This window comes from Pelmatolapia mariae, linkage group LG3_W, assembly GCF_036321145.2.
Source record: "Pelmatolapia mariae isolate MD_Pm_ZW linkage group LG3_W, Pm_UMD_F_2, whole genome shotgun sequence".
NCBI classification, from domain to species: Eukaryota; Metazoa; Chordata; class Actinopteri; order Cichliformes; family Cichlidae; genus Pelmatolapia; species Pelmatolapia mariae.
Window position 1 is genome coordinate 9,309,661 of NC_086229.1, and position 18,374 is coordinate 9,328,034.

At 42.4% G+C, this 18,374-nt stretch overlaps 2 protein-coding genes and 1 pseudogene across 2 annotated transcripts in view; all 3 read left to right on the forward strand.

Moving 5' to 3' along the window:
* LOC134620409 (NACHT, LRR and PYD domains-containing protein 12-like) overlaps positions 1-18,374 on the forward strand; it is a 365,684-nt gene that overhangs the window by 158,252 nt on the left and 189,058 nt on the right. The window lies entirely within an intron of this gene.
* On the forward strand, positions 3,778-6,227 carry LOC135932581 (uncharacterized; annotated as a pseudogene).
* On the forward strand, positions 7,624-8,772 carry LOC134624190 (stonustoxin subunit alpha-like). Its single transcript, XM_063469177.1, has 2 exons — positions 7,624-7,759; positions 7,908-8,772. Exons 1-2 carry the CDS (start codon positions 7,681-7,683, stop codon positions 8,480-8,482), a joined length of 654 nt encoding a protein of 217 aa, XP_063325247.1. The 5' UTR covers positions 7,624-7,680; the 3' UTR covers positions 8,483-8,772.

Sequence of the window (18,374 nt, forward strand, 5' to 3'; positions counted from 1 at the left end):
CATCCCTCCTGTGACCCATGGCTTTTATATTCAGAGCCAGTGAGCACTTTCACAATAATCATGATTTTAAAAACTGTGTTAATGTGCGATAAAATAATTGTTGGTGTTAATCAGTTAATGAGTTAACGAGATAATAACAGGTTAACTTGCCCTAATAATTAGACTTTGGTGACAAACTGATGTGATCTCCATGTTTCCTTTGTTGGACTTTGGGCGAGTGTCAGAACTGAATGTACTGAGTAACATGTAGAGTTTAAATATGTGTCACTTCCAGTTTTAGAGCTCTAAAGTGCTCCTATCATGTTAGGAATATGTTAGGAATAGACAGTAACACTGAGGTCAAATCTTTATTCCACCACTCGCTGCATTCTTGATGTTCATGAATTCAGCAGGTTCATGATTGTGCTCAGTCCATCCATTTAGTGAAATGATGTTTAAAGGTCTCCTTGTTATGTGAGCGTGCACAGATCCTGAAGCAGAAAGCCTGGGTTAACAGAGAAATGATCATCACTGTGATGATACTCATCATCTCTGACTGGGATTTGAGGTTTTGTCAAAGCAACAAAGAAAGCCTGGCTATGTTGGACTGGGTGTGGAAGCAGCTCCCAGTTTGAGTTCAGGAGACAGACACCCTCTCTACTTTGAAGATCAGCTTCAAACTTTCCTTTTTGATAAAGCTTATAGTTAGAGCTGGATCAGGTGACCCTGAACTATCCCTTAGTTATGCTGCCATAGAGATGGATAAAAGACAGATTGTTGTTTTGTGTGTCTGCAGTCTGTCAGGCTGTCTGGTCACAGAGGAAGGCTGTACTTCTCTGGCCTCAGCTCTGAGCTCCAACCCCTCCCATCTGAGAGAGCTGGACCTGAGCTACAATCATCCAGGTGACTCAGGAATGAAGCTGCTGTCGGCTGGACTGAAGGATCCAGGCTGGAGACTGGACACTCTCAGGTATGGAGAGAATGTCTGATAGAAGAGGAAGAGCTGGAAACATTTCCTGTGTCCTTCACTCACTTCCTGTTTGTTTCCTGCAGATGAGACATGAACAATCACACATGCAGGAATATTTTCACAGACAGACGCACTAGTCTAGCTGGATAGTACATGGATATTTATGTAGGGGTCTCCAAGGAGTCTGTTTGCAGGAACATCTAGGTCACAGGTGTACCTGAGATAGATGCCAGTGTACCTAATAAAGTGTCAGCTAACATGTGGAAAAGGAAGCTTAAATAATGACAAACTCTACATTCACAGCGGAATTCATAATAAATTTGTTCTCAAGTGCACATTTTTCTGTTATTGTTGTCAAACAACAGTATGAGAATGAAATATTGATTCTAACAGGGCCCATAAACAGCATTAGCTTAGCAGCATTAGCTTATCAGAGTTTCCATCATGGTCACACAAATCCTTAGCAGAGCAAAGTGGCCTACTTAGCAATAGCTGCTCAAGTTGTAGAAAGCAAGGGAAAACAGTATTAGCAATAGCTGCTAATGGCAGCCTACTTAGCATTAACGTCTCACATCATTATAACACTACAGAGAAGGGTATTAGCGTTAGCTACTAATGCTTATTCACCTCAAATTAGCTTTAGCTGCAATGGTAGCCTACTTAGCATTAACTCCTCACTAATATAATGCTAATTCACATCAAATTAGCATTAGCTGCTCGCATTGTTAAAAGAGAAGGGAAAACGATATTAGATTTAGCTGCTAATAATTATTCACCTAATTAGAGTTAGCTCCTAATGTCAGCCTACTTAGCATTTACTCCTGACATCGTTATAATGCAGGGGAAAACGGTTACCATTATCGGATAATGCTAATTCACATCAATTTAGCAATAGTTAATAACAGTAGACTTCGTATCATTAGATGCTGTCATTCTTACAAAGCAAAGGAAAACAGTATGAGCATTAGCTGCTAATGCTTTTTCATCTAAAATTAGAATTAGCAACTAATCCAGATAATGCTAAGTAGGTTGCCGTTATTAGCTAATACTAATTTGAGGTGAATTACCATTTTCCACTTATGATAACAATGTTTTTTTTCTTACTTTTTAACAATATGAGTAGCTAATGTGAACACTATTTTTCATTCAATTTTAACTTTTCCCCTGCGATGTGAAGAGTTAATGCTAAATAGGACACCATATTGTTATAAAGCAAGAAAATATGGTATTAGCATTAGATGCCAATTCCTATTCACCTAAATTTAGCATTAGCCACTAATGGCAGTCTACTTAGCATTAACTCTTCACATCAAATTAGCATTAGCTGCTAGCATCAGCCTACCTAGCACTAGCTGCTCACATTGTTAAAAGGGAAGAGAAAAAGACATTAGCATTAGCTGGTAATAATTATTCACCCCTAATTAGAATTAGCCGCTAATGGCAGTATACTTAGCATTAGTTGCTCACATCGTTATATTGCAAGTGAAAATTGTTAGCATTATCGGATAATTAACTCGCATTAAATTATTACTAATGCTAACTCGCATTAAATTATTATTAGCTACTAACTGCAGTCTACATAGCAGTAGGTGCTCACATTGTTATATAGCAAAGGAAAACGATACGAGCATTACATTCTAATGCGTATTTGCCTTGAATTAGACATAGGTGTTAATGGTGGCCTTCTTAGCATTAGCAGCTCAGATTGTTGTAATGCTGGGTAAAAGAGTGTTAGCATTAGCCGTTCACATTGTTATAAAGTAAGGGAAAACAGTGTTAGCATTAGCGTATAATTTTAATTCACATCAAATTAGCATTAGCTGCTAACATCAGCCTACATAGCACTAGCATTAGCCGGTAATAATTATTCACTCCTAATTAGAATTAATAATTAATACATTTAACCCCTCACATTGTTAAACAGCAAGTGAAAAGTGATAGCATTATCAGATAATGCTAACTCGCATCACATTAGCATTAGCTAATAACAGCAGCCTTCTTAGCATTAGCTGCTCACATTGTTATAATGCAAGGGAAAAGATTAACGGATGATGCTAATTCAAATCAAATTAGCACTAGTTAATAACGGTAACCTATTCAGTAGTAGCTGCTCACATTGTTAAAATTGAATGAAAAATAGTGTTCACATTAGCTACTCATATTGTTAAAAAGTAAGAAAAAACATTGTTAGCATAAGCGGAAAATGGTAATTCACCTCAAATTAGTATTAGCTAATAACGGCAACCTACTTAGCATTAGCTGGTCACATTGTTATAAAGCAAGAAAATATGGCATTAGCATTAGATGCCAATTCCTATTCACCTAAAATTAGCATTAGCCACTAATGGCAGTCTGCTTAGCATTAACTCCTCACTAATATAATGCTTATTCACATCAAATTAGCATTAGCTGCTAGCATCAGCCTACCCTAGAACTAGCTGCTCACATTGTTAAAAGGGAAGAGAAAACGATATTAGCATTAGCTGGTAATAATAATTCACCCCTAATTAGAATTAGCTGCTAATGGCAGCACACTTAGCATTAACTCCTCACATCGTTATAATGCAAGGGAAAAGAATTAGCATTATCTCTGTGAAGGTTCTCAGTCATCCAGGTCATTGTAGTCTAAGGAGCTTGGAAAGAAAAGCGTCTGGACTTCTTTAAGTTGCTTTGTCCCTCTTTGGGGGGAAACTCCCACTGGGTTTAAATCTGGGACTCTTGACCATTTGACCCTTAGAACTGAAGAAGCTTCTCGGATGAAAGGTGAAACGTCTTAAAGCAACTTAAAGAAGTCCAGACGCTTTTCTTTCCAAGCTCCTTAGACTACAATGACCTGGATGACTGAGAACCTTCACAGACATATTGCCGTACATTTTGGGAGGAACACCCTTCAACTGGTGCGGGAGTATGAAAGGGAATCAAGAAAACTAGCGGATTATAGGAACCATCTCCGTTTCAACCTGAGATGCAGACAAAGCAGAGTTGTTCCTAAGAGCCTGCACCTTGGATCCACTGTCAGAGGACACAGAGCGGACTTGATTCTACGGAGAGCACAAAATCAGCTTCTAAGTGAAAGGATAAGACAGGTCCATTTCACTATAGATGCCCTCCAGAGCAAGATTAGCCAGACTCTGCAGGAACTGGAAACCCCTCTACCCTCTCCAATTTTAGAAGAGGTTTACAAGTTTGTGGACAAGGCTCAGCGGGCCCAACACTCTAAAGCAAAAGAAAGACAACGCAGGAAATTCCACACCTTGCTTTCAAAAACACTCACTCCTCAGTCTGAATCTACACAACTCAGAGAAGAACATACACCTGAGGACAGTCAGAAAAAATGGGTGAAGAACTTTTCAGACCGGAATCTCACTGAACCTGAAAAGAACGTATTAGCCAAAGGACTCAATTTTGCCATTGTTCTGCAACAGTTGCCCATAGTGGACCTCATCACAGCCACAGAAACTGCCATACAGATCAACAAATTATCACAGACAGAAGCAGAACAGATCAGGATGAAAGTCTCAGCCACCCTCTCCAGTGCCAAAGTCCCTCCCTCTAACCTCACATTACAAGAAAAGAAGGCCGTCGCTTCCCTGAGCAAAGACCACAACATCACTATATTACCAGCCGATAAGGGAAGGTGCACCGTGGTCCTAAACACAACGGATTACCACACAAAGATCACTACTCTCCTCAGTGACACCAATACCTACGAAGCCTTAAAGCGAGACCCCACAAGCAGCTACAAAAAGAAAGTTATAGCTTGCCTTCAAGACCTTGAAAGGGACAAAATCATCGACCGCCTTACATATCACCGCCTTTACCCAGGAGATGCCATACCCTGCATCTACGGACTTCCTAAGATCCACAAGGAAGGTATCCCTCTCAGACCCATTGTCAGTAGCATAAATTCAGCCACCTACAACATCTCGAAACACCTTGCTACCATCCTTGCACCTCTCGTGGGGAACACCCCACACCACATCAAGAACTCCACCGACTTCACTGACAAGGTCCAGAAACTTACCCTGGAACCAGATGAAACCATGGTGTCCTTTGATGTAGTCTCCCTCTTCACTTGCATACCCACTACGGAGGCAGTGGAGACTGTCAGAAAACGACTACAAGAAGACAGCTCCTTGGAGGACAGGACCAACTTCACACCCGATCAGATTTGCACACTGTTAGACCTCTGCCTCACCACTACATATTTCAAATACAACGAAGGTTTCTACAGACAAAAACATGGCTGCGCCATGGGCTCCCCCGTGTCACCTATTGTAGCCAACATTTACATGGAGGAAGTGGAAAGAAAGGCTCTTGGCCAGTACCCAGCCACTGGTACAGATATGTAGACGACACCTGGGTCAAAATCAAAACACAAGAAGTGGAATCCTTCACTGCGCACATTAACGCCGTGGATAAAAACATCAAGTTCACCAGGGAAGACACAAAGGATAACTGTTTGCCTTTCCTGGACTGCGCCGTGCACATTGGAGAGAATGGCAACCTCAACATCGAAGTTTACCGGAAGCCCACACACACGGACCAGTACCTCCTCTTTGACTCACATCACCCTCTGGAACACAAACTTGGAGTAATCAGGACCCTACACCACCGGGCAGAACATGTTCCCTCTAAGCCTGAAGGGAAAAAGAAGGAACACACACATGTAAAGGAAGCACTTAAAACATGTGGCTATCCTAATTGGGCATTTATAAAGTCAGCAAAGATGCACAGAAAAGAAGATCAGACACCAGCGAGGGAGGATAAGAAAGACAGACGCAACAACATTGTCATCCCCTATGTAGCCGGTGTATCAGAGAAACTCAGGAGAGTTTTCTCCAAACACGACATCCTAGTGTACTTCAGACCCAGCAACACACTCAGACAGAAACTGGTTCACCCGAAAGACAAAACTCCAAAACACAGACTTAACAACGTGGTGTATGCTGTACAGTGCAGTGAGGAATGCCCAGACCTCTACATTGGAGAGACCAAACAGCCACTTCACAAGCGCATGGCACAACATAGAAGAGCCACCTCCACGGGACAAGACTCAGCAGTCCATCTGCATCTAAAGGTCAAAGGTCACTCTTTCGAGGATGCCAACGTTCACATTTTGGACAGAGAGGACAGATGGTTTGAAAGAGGAGTGAAAGAAGCCATTTACGTCCACTGTGAGCGACCATCTTTGAACAGAGGCGGTGGTTTACGACACCAATTGTCTGCCATCTATAATCCAGTTTTAAGATCCCTTCCCAGACGCCTTAACGCCCACTCACATCCTGGGCCATCTGACCTCAGGAATTCACATGACAAGGTGGGGCCAGGTTTAACAATGAGCTCACCCGAAACCCTGGCTGATTGGGACCCACACCCACTTTCACACCTTGGCTCATGTGATTAGGTAGAGGATCATCAGGGGGTCCTTTGTCCCTCTTTGGGGGGAAACTTCCACTGGGTTTAAATCTGGGACTCTCCACCATTTGACCTTAGAACTGAAGAAGCTTCTCGGATGAGAGGTGAAACGTCTTCAAGCAATTAGCATTATCGAATAATTTTGACCTTGGCCTACTGGAAAAGTTCAGAACTAAAGATTTAGGAATATTTCTCGATAGCTCTTTCTCATTTGAGAAACATATAAATTCTGCTTTTAAAACCAGCTGTAAGGTTTATATTGTTGATTGTCATTTATGCTTAGAAATATTTACTCATATATACTTAGAGTTTTATAATTGATGGCATAATAATAGAGGTCTGATCCTTAGTAGTCTGTAAAAACTCTGTGTGCCTTCCAGAGTGCTCTGGTATGCACACACAACTTGGGGTTATGAGAGAGGTCGTACCTTCTCTTACTGATTTATGGTGTAGGAGGACACCTACTCTGTGTCTGCTTAAGTATAAGAGCCCTTTGTTAGGGGGACCGCTGGACTCTTAGCAGCAGCTTTGGGGTCACAGGGTCACATCTGGAACACACACACACACGCACACACACACACACACACACACACACACACACACATACCTACACTATGCACAGACTGGTACTCTTTGTTCATACCTGTGTAAGATGTCATATGTTAATGAACTTATGCATATTCATGTAACCTCAATAAAGAGCAGTGTTATGAGGGAGCAGACGAGAGCGACTGAGGTCAAGCGAAGGAACGGCGCTGTCACAGTTCTCTCTCTCATGAATTGTCTGGTTCCAGCGGTGGCTCTGTGCTAGACGACCCATCACCAGCTTTTTCCACTGGTTACCAGTACGTCGTAGAATCCACTTCCAGATCTTGTTTGTCTTTAAATCTCTGAATGGATTGGCTCCGTCTTATCTCTATTTAACAAAAATAATCCAAGTCGAGCCCTCAGGTCTGCAGATAAGTAGCTTCTGACCAGAACTAGCTGTAAAAACAGAGGTGAGCTTTATCGATCGCTGCAGCCAAACTCTGGAACAGTCGCCCTTCACATCAGGTCGTCACCAACACTCGACATTTTTAAAACCCGGTTGGAAACACATTTGTACTCTGTAGCTTTCAATCCTGACGAGTCTTTATAGTAATTACTGTGTATGTTTCCTATTTTATCTCTGCTCTGTGCAGCACTTTGGCTCAAGCTGTTTTTAAATGTGCTGATAAATAAATGTAGATTTCTTTAAATAAAACAATGGAGCCGAGCTTTGAGCTCAGTGTGTAACAGTGTGTGTATGAGAGCCATGTAATGTCCATGTGTGCATGCTGACTGCTCTGACCCCTCCTCCTTTCAGGGTGGAGCCTGCTGGAGTCCGATGGTTGAGACCAGGTCTGAGGAAGTGTAAGTGTGTTTTTAATGGGATTCATGAAAACAAAGCAGCACACATTCAACCATCTTCATCATGTCAGGAGTCATCATCAAAGTGTCAATCAATGAACAGATGATGGATCAATAACTGCAGCTGGATTGTGTTTGTTCTCTCCATCAGATTCCTGTCAACTCACAATCGACACAAACACATTGAACACAAGCCTCCAACTGTCTGACAACAACAGGAAGGTGACACATGTGGAGGAGGTTCAGTCATATCCTGATCATCCAGACAGATTTGATGTTCTTCCTCAGCTGCTGTGTAGAAATGGTCTGACTGGTCGCTGTTACTGGGAGGTCGAGTGGAGAGGAATCGTTCATATATCAGTGAGTTACCGAAGCATCAGAAGGAAAGGAGGCAGTTATGACTGTTGGTTTGGACACAATGATCAGTCCTGGAGTCTGTACTGCTCTGATGATGGTCCTAAGTTTGTCTGGCACAATAACAGACACACATCCATCTCCTCCTCCTCCTCCTCCCCCTCCTCCTCCTCCTCCTCCTCCTCCTCCCCCTCCTCCTCCGTCTCTAACAGAGCAGCAGTGTATGTGGACTGTCCTGCTGGCACTCTGTCCTTCTACAGAGTCTCGTCTGACACTCTGATCCACCTCCACACCTTCAACACCACATTCACTCAAACTCTTTATCCTGGGTTTAGACTCTGGTCTCCTGGTTGCTCAGTGTCCCTGTGCTGAGTGTAAAGAGTGTCTCCTGTTAGAGAAACACTCTGACTGTTGAACAGATAGTTCAGTCTGTACATGTCTGTCTCTTTCACTCACAAACACGTTTTCAGATTCATGGATTCAATCAGTTGATGTTTGAAACTCTTCTAAATGATTCCTTGTAAACTTCTTCAGTCACAAACAAACAGGAAGTGATGTCACATGTGTTCCTGTCCACACAGCAGAATGAGTCTATTGCTGACAGTGATGTACAAACAGAGTGAGCATTTCTGAGGCCAAAATAAACTGAGTAGTTCACTGAATGAACACTGTGAGCTCAGTTCCTTCATCATTAGTATGGATTATATATGTATTATATTAGTATCATATATATCAGGTGCTGCTGGTTCCAGTCATTGTGCAAATGTGCTGTTTGTAAGGTTGTAAAACTGCAGTCAGCTGAGACTGAAGAAGTCACCTGATCAGTGAGCAAACGTGAAAACGTCCAGATGAACAGAATCAACCTTTTGGGATCAGCCAGCAATGCAGCATCATTGTTGTTCAGGTTCAGAGGTTTGCAGGAATGAACTGATGACCAGAAACAGCTGCAGAGTCCAATCAAATACCAGCTGGAGTTCAGCTGCATTTGAAGAAGTCAAAGAAAAGTAAGGATGGCAAAGGGCGATGTTTTCTTCCAAAGAACTGAAAACATGGTCGACGCCTCATTAGAAGAATCATCTGGACATTTGTGAGGAACTCTAACCAAGAAAGCAACACAAGAAAGCAACGTCACACAGATCCAACAGACAGTTTCCATGACTGCAAGTGTTCAGTGTAAAAATGCTGCATTGCATTATTGCATCCTCTCACCACAGGAGGTGCTGTTGGCACCACTGATTGCTGATCATCTCTGATGATCTGATTGATACTGTGAATAACAGGACTCACTGAACTCTGTGACACAGTGAAGATTACAGAGTTTAACATCTGACTGACGTCACACAGACAGAAGGATGAACCAGTGAGGCACAGAACACAGTTACTGGAGATACTGGATCAGCTCCATGTGAACCTCTGATGGAGAAGCTGCTGACCCAGAGAAACATCAGGACATGACAGGCAGCTGCACTGATCTAACAACATGTAGCAGAGCTGATCTATGTTAGAGGATCTATGACAGCAGCTGAAAGTCCAACACTGGATACCAGCTGAGCCTGTGCTGAGTGTTACAGGAAAAGAAACACTGACACTGGGAGACACAGTGATGCTGACTGGGGCACAGAGCTGAATGATGCAGCATCAGGACACTGTTTCAGTCTGACTGACAGAGAAACCTGTAGCTGCATCTACATGTGAGGCAGAGGCCACACAAGCAGCTTTCTATGTTTCACAGTGACTGAGATCTTCAGTGGGGGTGGACATGCTCCTGTACAGACCTCTGAGGAGAACCAAGGTGCAGTCAAAGAGTCCAGTCTGTCCTCACAGATGTCAACATGTGGTTTCATCAGGTCTGCTGTCAGCTAGCAGGCTCACATCAGAATCACTGTTCCTGAAAAACACAGTCTGTGTGACATCATCAGTCAGCTGATCGTCCCAGATCTGAATGGTTTCTGTCTCTACTGAGGAAGTCAGAGAATCTCACTGAGGTGTGGATCAGGTCTGAGTGAGCTGTGGAGGGACAGCTTTAAACAGTCCACAGGTCTCACGTCCTGCTCAGTCTGGTAGCAGATACCTCGTATTGTTCCAGATGTGCTGACATCACCAGCAGCAGCACAGCTGTGTGATACGATGAATCTCAGTTATTGATCCAACACACAGTAAATACAAAGATCAGGATTTATGAGAGTAATCATTATGAGTCTGAACACATGATCACTGAATGTTAGTCTCCACAATAATAAGCTAACACAAGCAAACACAGCTTTCAGCTCTTATTTTGAAACTTATTTAGAGAGCTGTGATGTGAGCGTGCCTGGCTCTGAGGCACTTGGGTCAGCCTCTGTTGTTTAGAAGTGTTACAGACTGTGAATGACACAGACCTGTCAGTTTCATGTTTGTCTGTAACACAGCTCAGGGCTCCATGCTGAACGCATCCATCCAGTGTTATTGATCCAGGACTAATACCAGCATTGGGATCAATACTACACAATCACATGTGTCCACGTGATGGATTTGACCAGCTTTATTCATTAATTAAAGACTGCCAGTGACTTCAGTCTGAGGGTTTGAAGTTTCCATGTCTGTGTGATGTGTGGTGTGAAGGCTGCTGGTTAAACTGGGACTCACTGTTTAAAGCACTGAGTGCTCATAGAGAGATGCTCCATGAGTCCCAGTACAGACTACAAACATGGTGGAAACTTAGCTTTGATATCCACACACTCTGCACGTCTGTGAGTAACTGTGATGAAGATGTGCAGAGATCTGTGTACAAACAGGAGAAAGACTGTAAAGACTCTGTGCTTCTAACAGCCTCTGTTAACATATGTGAGGCTGTTTGTTGTTGTTGCCATGGAGCTTTTCACTGTTTGGGTCAGCAGGTCATGTGATCAGGTTTGTTCTGCTCGACGATGGTTCAGTGTCAGGGTTTGTTTGCATTCATCAATAAATATCTAAATAAATCAAAGACTCCATGTTTTTTCTTTCATCATGTGACCTCTGCTCATCCATCTCTGTGTGTATCAGGATACATTTAGTTCATAATACACAGAAAAATCAGAGTTATTACCTGTAATAAATGTGAAAGATTCCTGCAGTGATAACCAGGCAGGACTGAAACACATCCAAGCTCACAGCTGTCACCACGGTAACAGCACCGTCCATCCACAGGTGAGGGGAGGAGCAAAAAGAGGGACTTTCACCATTTTATACTAAAAGCACTCAACTAATGTTTCTAATATGAAACAAATAAGCCCACATTAATGTGAGCATTTATTAAATAATAATAATAATGATTTCCTCCTGATCTCATTTCCATAGCAGAGAAAACTGTGGTGTATATTGAGGTGGAGGGTGTGGTCTATGGCTCAGGTGTAGAGTGAGGGTGGGGTGCACCACAGCAGCATGCTGGGACTGCTGAGGGTGGAGGAGGGAGTGATGATGACATCAGAGCAAAGCAGTCAGCAGCACAGAGACCAGTGAACACACAGTCTGTTCATCTTAGCATAGATACAATATTTAGCACAATATTGAATGACAGAGACACGCTGTGTGAGCTTCCACAGATACACTGACGTCAGCATCCAGAGTCCTCCTGCTGCTCCCCCCTCAGAGCCCCGTGATCAGCACCAACACATTCAGTTAGATGACAGAGTCCAGCTGCAGCTACAATCAGCTCTGTGAACAACAGCACAGCGTCAGTGTTTCACACTCAGTGAAAGGAGGAAACAGCAGAAGAACACCATGTGTGCTACGTTTCCCAGGACACACTACAAACTGCACAAATACAGCACGTGGAAGGACCTGGAGCTGCATTTAAAGAGAAAAGACAGCGTGATGTCCTGTATGGACAGGTGGAAGGAACCAAGTCCTCAGCTGAAACACTCGTGTTTGTCCACAGACAGGAAACACAGCAGGAAACAAAGAAGCTCATGGATAACACACTTCCTGTCGGTCACAATGAGGCTGGAGCCAAACACAGAAAGGTGTTTTTGTCCAGATGAGCCCAGAGAAGAAACACGAGTGTTCACAGACATCAGAAGCTCAGAGAGGTGAAACATGAGGTTGGAGTCCTCGTCAGCATCCAGAAGAGCTGCTGTGAAACCCTGAGTACTCATGACAGACTCTGATGGCACAAACACATCATGATTCAAACATGAAGACAAACATGGAGCTCCTGATCCTCCTGCATGAGAACAAGCTGACATGAGCGCTGTGTCTGAGAGTGTCTCCCTGTCACAGTGACAAGAACACAGCTGCTGCTCACAGTCATTAAACTGACCTGAGGTCAGCTGCTAGCACGTCTCTGTGCTCCTTACATATGAACCATGTGACCTCACATCAGTGCTGTGGATGACTGTAGTCATAGAAGAGTAGAGCTGTAGCAGGTGGTGTGAGGAGGAGGAGGAGGTGGTGTATTCTAGTTAACGCAGTACTGAAACACTCCAGCAGAGGGCGCTGTTAAGTCCTTATTGTAACACAGTTACTGTGTGCAGTTATACTTCATACATAATCTGCACTTATTTCCATCAGACATGCTGTCAGTAAATGATTGTTTCTATTGATTCTACTTCCTGTTGACTAGTTTGATGACAGTGAAACAATCACAGCTGATTGTGTGATGATGTCACTGTTACATTCAGTGTGTGTGACATCATGTTAGTGCAGCTGATAACAGCCTGGTTCTGTTAGAAACACATGAACGTGTCCATAGATCAGTGTGTGTTTAACATGAGAGCTTCAGCCCTGCTGATGTGTTCAATAAAGACATGCAGGAAAACTGATGAGACTCTGAAATAACTCTTTATATTTATAATGTAACTCTGCATCAAAAGAACAACAAAGGATCCCAGACAGCTTTATGTCAACAAAGACCATGTTTCTGTGTTTCTAACAGTTTGACATTATTAGTAAACAGACTGCAGTGAACAGGATTTATAAAGAGCTTATATATAAAGATATGACAGCTGTTTGTTGATCACTCTGTGTTTGGACCTGATCAGTCCAGCTGTTTACTTGAAATATGTTCATTTACCTGTGACGTTATATTTATGTTCTTGTCTCTGTTGAAAAACACATTTTAATGTCCCTCAGATTTTTCTCCCAGATGAATAAATATAAAAATGACACAAACTGACTGCAGCTACTTTTTGTCCTTTCTGTCAGAAACCTTCATGTGACTCATGAGAGACACGTTTCAGCTGTTTGTGACAGATCAGAGGCCAACAAGTCATTTATAACACTTTCCATCATTGTTTAGCACAAACACATGTTGACACAGCAGCGGGGCCGCAGTGAGAGTCAGAGCCAGGAGATAAAAACTCCTGTTTGACCACAGCCTCACTTTGTTCCTGCAAACACTTCCTGTTGTTGACTGGGTGGAGTCAGGAAGCCAGCGAGGCCCTGCAGGACTGAGCCTGCAGACTGGGACGTGCTCTGTGATGGAGATCAACAGCATCACTGACTGTTTCTGTGAGGACACCATCATCCCAGCAGGGCTGTTTCCCAACAACAAGCCTGGACCATCAGAGACCTGAAGCTGCTGCTGAATGAAAGAAGAGGATCTTCAGGTCTGGAACAAGGACGAGCTGAGAGTGTTAATAACGTTACTAATGTTCAGCTACACTTTACTAGGTCACATCTGTGACACACGTCACTTAAATAAAGAAGGAAATATTGGCTCTGTTTTATCTGCTGGGCCCAAAAGTGACTCCCCGTATTTAAACTGCTATGAATAACTTGTTGGTCTATAATATGTGAAACATGTGTCAAATGTCTCCATCATGAAAGATATCAGGTCATCTTGAGCCACAAAAACATTCCTATCATGAGGTAGAAGCTGGAATCAGTTTGTTGCAGACGTTTATATATCCCATATTTATCCAGTTAAAGTCACATTGAAATTCAAAAATGTCTTTTCAAGAGTCGTCTGTCCAAGAGGAGCAGAAACAAATATAACAACAGTTATTTAAGCTGTTTTAAAGGCCACAAAGGAGCAGATTGGTTATAATGCAGCTGCTTCACAGGAATAAAGATGAAACACTGTTTTTATTTCATGTGTAACACCTTTCAATCATGTGTTGACTAAAGTCTATTGACCAGTATAAGTAAAGACATCACACACACACACATGGAAACACTGAAACCTGTTTTTGGTGCAGCAGCGGTCCCAGCTGCTCGCCTTTATCTAGACTGGGTCGGCTGCTTATCTCAATATAATCAATGTTTAAAGTTCTCAGTGTTTCTGTGTTGCTTCGTATAGGATCTCCCAGCATCATCACTGTGCTGTCCAATCATTGTGTGCTAGGTTACCCTTATAGTGCGATGTGTGTTTGCACAAAGAGAAGCATGTGTGTCAAATATAAATAAGCACAGAACAGAAAAAGCTGCCAGTTTCTTCTATTTAGAGTCAAGTTAGTGTTTTGTGTCTTTGTTTGAGGCCTAATGTCAAGCAGAGGTGTGTGTAACTGGACTGCTCTGTTATATGTGTGAAATGTGTGCTTCAGCATCATCTTCGTCACTGCTGATTCCTTTGTGTCATCATGTGTTGAGAAGAGAGAACAGTTATAACGGAGGAGCAACAGGAAGCCCTGAAATCTGCATCAACAAGGAAGTGTTGGCTCACCAGTGATCCCAGCAGAGCCACTGGTTTGGCTCCAGTTGTTACAGATTCAATGATGTTGTTGCTACAGATACATGTTAGCATCTTTATTGTAGTAAAGTCTTGTAATGTGAAGCTAGAAACAAGGCAGGAAACAGCTCCATGATCTGATCTTAATGATGTTGTTTTTATTTCTGTCTTTCAGAACTGGATTGAAACTATCAAAGGTCTAAAAACAGCCTCAACCCTCCCAAAGACAAACTTTACACACGTCATCTTTCAGCTACAATCTTTGTTGCAGGGATCTTCTGCCAAACAAGGCTGAGAGAAGATTTCTTACAGCTGTCATGTTGATGCTGTTTCAATCTTTGGGCAAACACACTCATATATTAGGGCTGATCTCAGGGCTGCACAAGTTCTTTGTGATCATGAATAATAGAAGTGTGCCTGTTGAAGATCATGTTTCTACATGATTATATGTTATTGTTCTGTATTATATTCAGCTTTCAGCATCCTTTCCCAGCCCCTGTTACACCATCCATACAAAGCCAATCTGACTGTGAGCCAATGTGTTTGATAGTTTGTGTTGGATCAATAGATTTGACAGACTTGGTTCTCATCCAGAGGGAAACAGTCCAAATTCAGATCTAATGAAATGATGGAGGCTGTTTCCTATGTCAGGTCCGGAAAGATGCCCTGTTCAGGATATAATTTGTAACTTCCAACAGAGCATGCTGACCATTGTAATTTTTAACAGTTTGACTGTAATATAATTACTTATATTTCTTTAGGGTTAAGTTTTAAGTTTTAAGAAGTAAGCAGTGTCATTTATATTTTCAGCATGGGGACTAGACAATGTTCTTTTAAAACTGTGTTAAACTGTGTTAAAAGTCATTGTGGTTTTGAGTTGACGTATACTGTATTATTTGCCTAGCAACAGGAAGGAGGTGGGCTGTACTATTTCCTTCTATAAAGGCTTTGACTTCTGGTTGTAAGATAGTTCAATGCTGAAATCTGCTCAGTGTTGGACTCCACATGTGTATTCATTAAAATGCCGTCTAATTGCACCCGGCCGGATCAGAGGTGGTTATTTTGGTCTTCCTCCTCAATTCCTGAACCTAACATTTGGGGGCTCGTCCGGTGAAAGGGGGATTTTGGAGGTGTAGACGGAGAGATCCAGGGTCCGTGGTGATTACACGGGCAGACGCTAATCAGTGGTGAAAGTGAGCAGGCATTCCCCGGGGTATTTAAAGGTAAGACACTGCCTGTTGAAATATATTTCCAAAAGGTGTCATATTGGGCATGTCAAATTCAAAGCCTGATCACTGAAACTACTGGTGAATGTCTGGTTTGATTTTGGTTTTGATTGTAATCTCATGAGTGTGTTGGTTGAAATAAGGATAAGTTATAAGTAAAAGTACTGGGTTAAAGTCCCAAAGAAAAGGAAAAGAGTTAAAGTGAGTTAGAGTCTCACGTGGAAAGTAGGCAATTTGGTCATTCCGTGGGTTAGAGTCCCATTGATTATACAACCCTGAGAAGAAGTTTCCCGGAGGTGACGCTCCCTGCTGGATAAAGACGTTTATCCTTCACCTACCCTGAAGAGTAGGGATAGTTTCGGGCAACATCCGAGGAGATGTGGGAACCTCCGAAATTGTTGGGGGTTGTCCTCAATCTTAATCCTGGTTCGGATTCATAGATTGTTGTTCAAATTACTCTAAATTTTCTAGAACGCCAGCGGTAACTGGTAAGAAGCGCATATTTCTCGGAGGTAACGCTCCCTGCTGGACAAAGACGTTTGTCCTTCACCTAGCGGCGACTGAGGGTTAGTACGGTACGACAAACCGGGAAGGCCTGGAGAACCTTCAAAATTGCTAGGAGTTAAAGTCTCCTATTCTGGCGCTTTTTTGGCTACTGGTAAATTAACTTAGGGTTAGGAATTTGGACGGACAGTTAAAGTCTGGCCGGGAATTGACTACCAAAAACCTGGGGTTTGTCCGTTAAAGTCGGTTATGGTAAATTTAACGAAATTGTTAGGAGCGAAAAGGCCTAAAATCTGTGCAGTTGTATATATATGGCGTCTGTGTAAAATTATGTATAAACAGAGTTGGGTGTTTGATGAGTCTGACTGAATGACAGGATGGTAGAGTTCTGTGAGTTATTTTTAGAGAGCCTGTGAACATGCACGCTGTGTGTGTGAAAATGCAAATTAGGTGCGGTGATGCACATGGAGACTGTTGGTTTCAGTTTAGAGTGTGAGTGAACTTAATAATCATTGTTTGAAAAATTTGCTAAATGCCTGTGACTGAGATGCTGTTCATTAGAATTGTATAATAGAGGGTGAATTTATTACTGTGGATGTATAGGTGTTGACTGACTTATATATATCGGTTGAGTGCATTGTACAGTACTTAAGACCAACATATTACTTTAAAGTGGTAACCTATGGTGAGCCAGAAATGCAGGTGTGTTTTATTTCATGTGTGTGTTGTGAGAATGAGTAGAGATTTTAGTTTTTTCTTTGACTTGAATGACAAAAGAGCTCTATTTAAAAGTGTGAGTGAACTAAAGCTGTATGGTTTTTAGATGAAGAGTTAGTAGAATTAAAGAGGGTTTGTAGACTATACATATAAAGAAAAAACAAAGAGTTCGATGAGTCTGCAGAAACAGGAAATATGGCTCTGTGTGCCTGTGTGTGTGTAACCGGGGCTGCATGCCCATAAAAGGAACAGAGTGTGTGAAGAGAGAACCCAGAGAGAGACACGAGTTGAACTACAGATAGATGAAGCAAAAAAAAAAAAAAAAAGAAAAGAAATGAAAAGGATATTAATTGTATGCTTTAGTGTGTTAATACAGGTGAACGTCTCTAAACCTGGAACCCTTGAGCACAGCAGCAAAAGCATAGATTAACACAATTGGGAAAAACAGGCCACTCTTTGGCTTAAAATTATAGCTTCACCTGGCACTTTGTCCTTGACTCTGAGAAGAAGCTCAAAGGCCAGCTAATCTCCTGATGAAGACGGATAGAACATCGTGGATCAACAGCAGACAAAAGGAACCGAACTATTAACACTGACGACGCCAGCAGCAGCATGTATGCAACATGTACTGTGAATTACAGGCTGGGCAGTTGAACAGTGGGATAAAGAACTGTGGAAAAGCATTGGGCACTGAGTTTCATGTTTGCCATGCTTGAAAGAGAAGACTGAAAGATGGCTGGAGAAGAACAAGAGAGTAAATGAAAATAAGATTGACTGACGACTCCAGAAGCAGAGTGGAGGAAACCCCATGATAAAACATGCAGGGGGAACTGGAGGCTGGTCAAGAACAGTGTCACATGACTGGGGGGCACTGAGGCGAAGGAACTGAATGTGATATTTTGCCAGACTGGAACTTAACGTAAAAGAGGAACACTGAAACATCAAAACAGAGAAGAAACAGACTGTGTTTGCTTTGAAGGCCAAACAGGACAGTGTGAGGAGAGGGACCAAGGTCAGGTGAATCAGGACAAGTCTGATTGCGAGTATATAGGATGTGATTGGGTTGAAGTTGAAGGCTGGACTCTTGAGGTTTTAGGGATGTCCACCACGTCACAACAAAGAGGTAAACAATACAAAAGGTAAAAATAATGAAGGAGAATAACTGACAATTATATTAATGAATAGAAAACAC

Bases quoted from the DNA above. Each gene is read 5' to 3' on its own strand.
- LOC134624190 (XM_063469177.1), top strand. From the start codon at position 7,681: ATGCTGACTGCTCTGACCCCTCCTCCTTTCAGGGTGGAGCCTGCTGGA. The intron at 7,760-7,907 runs GTAAGTGTGTTT...TCTCTCCATCAG, and splicing joins GAGACCAGGTCTGAGGAAGT to ATTCCTGTCAACTCACAATC.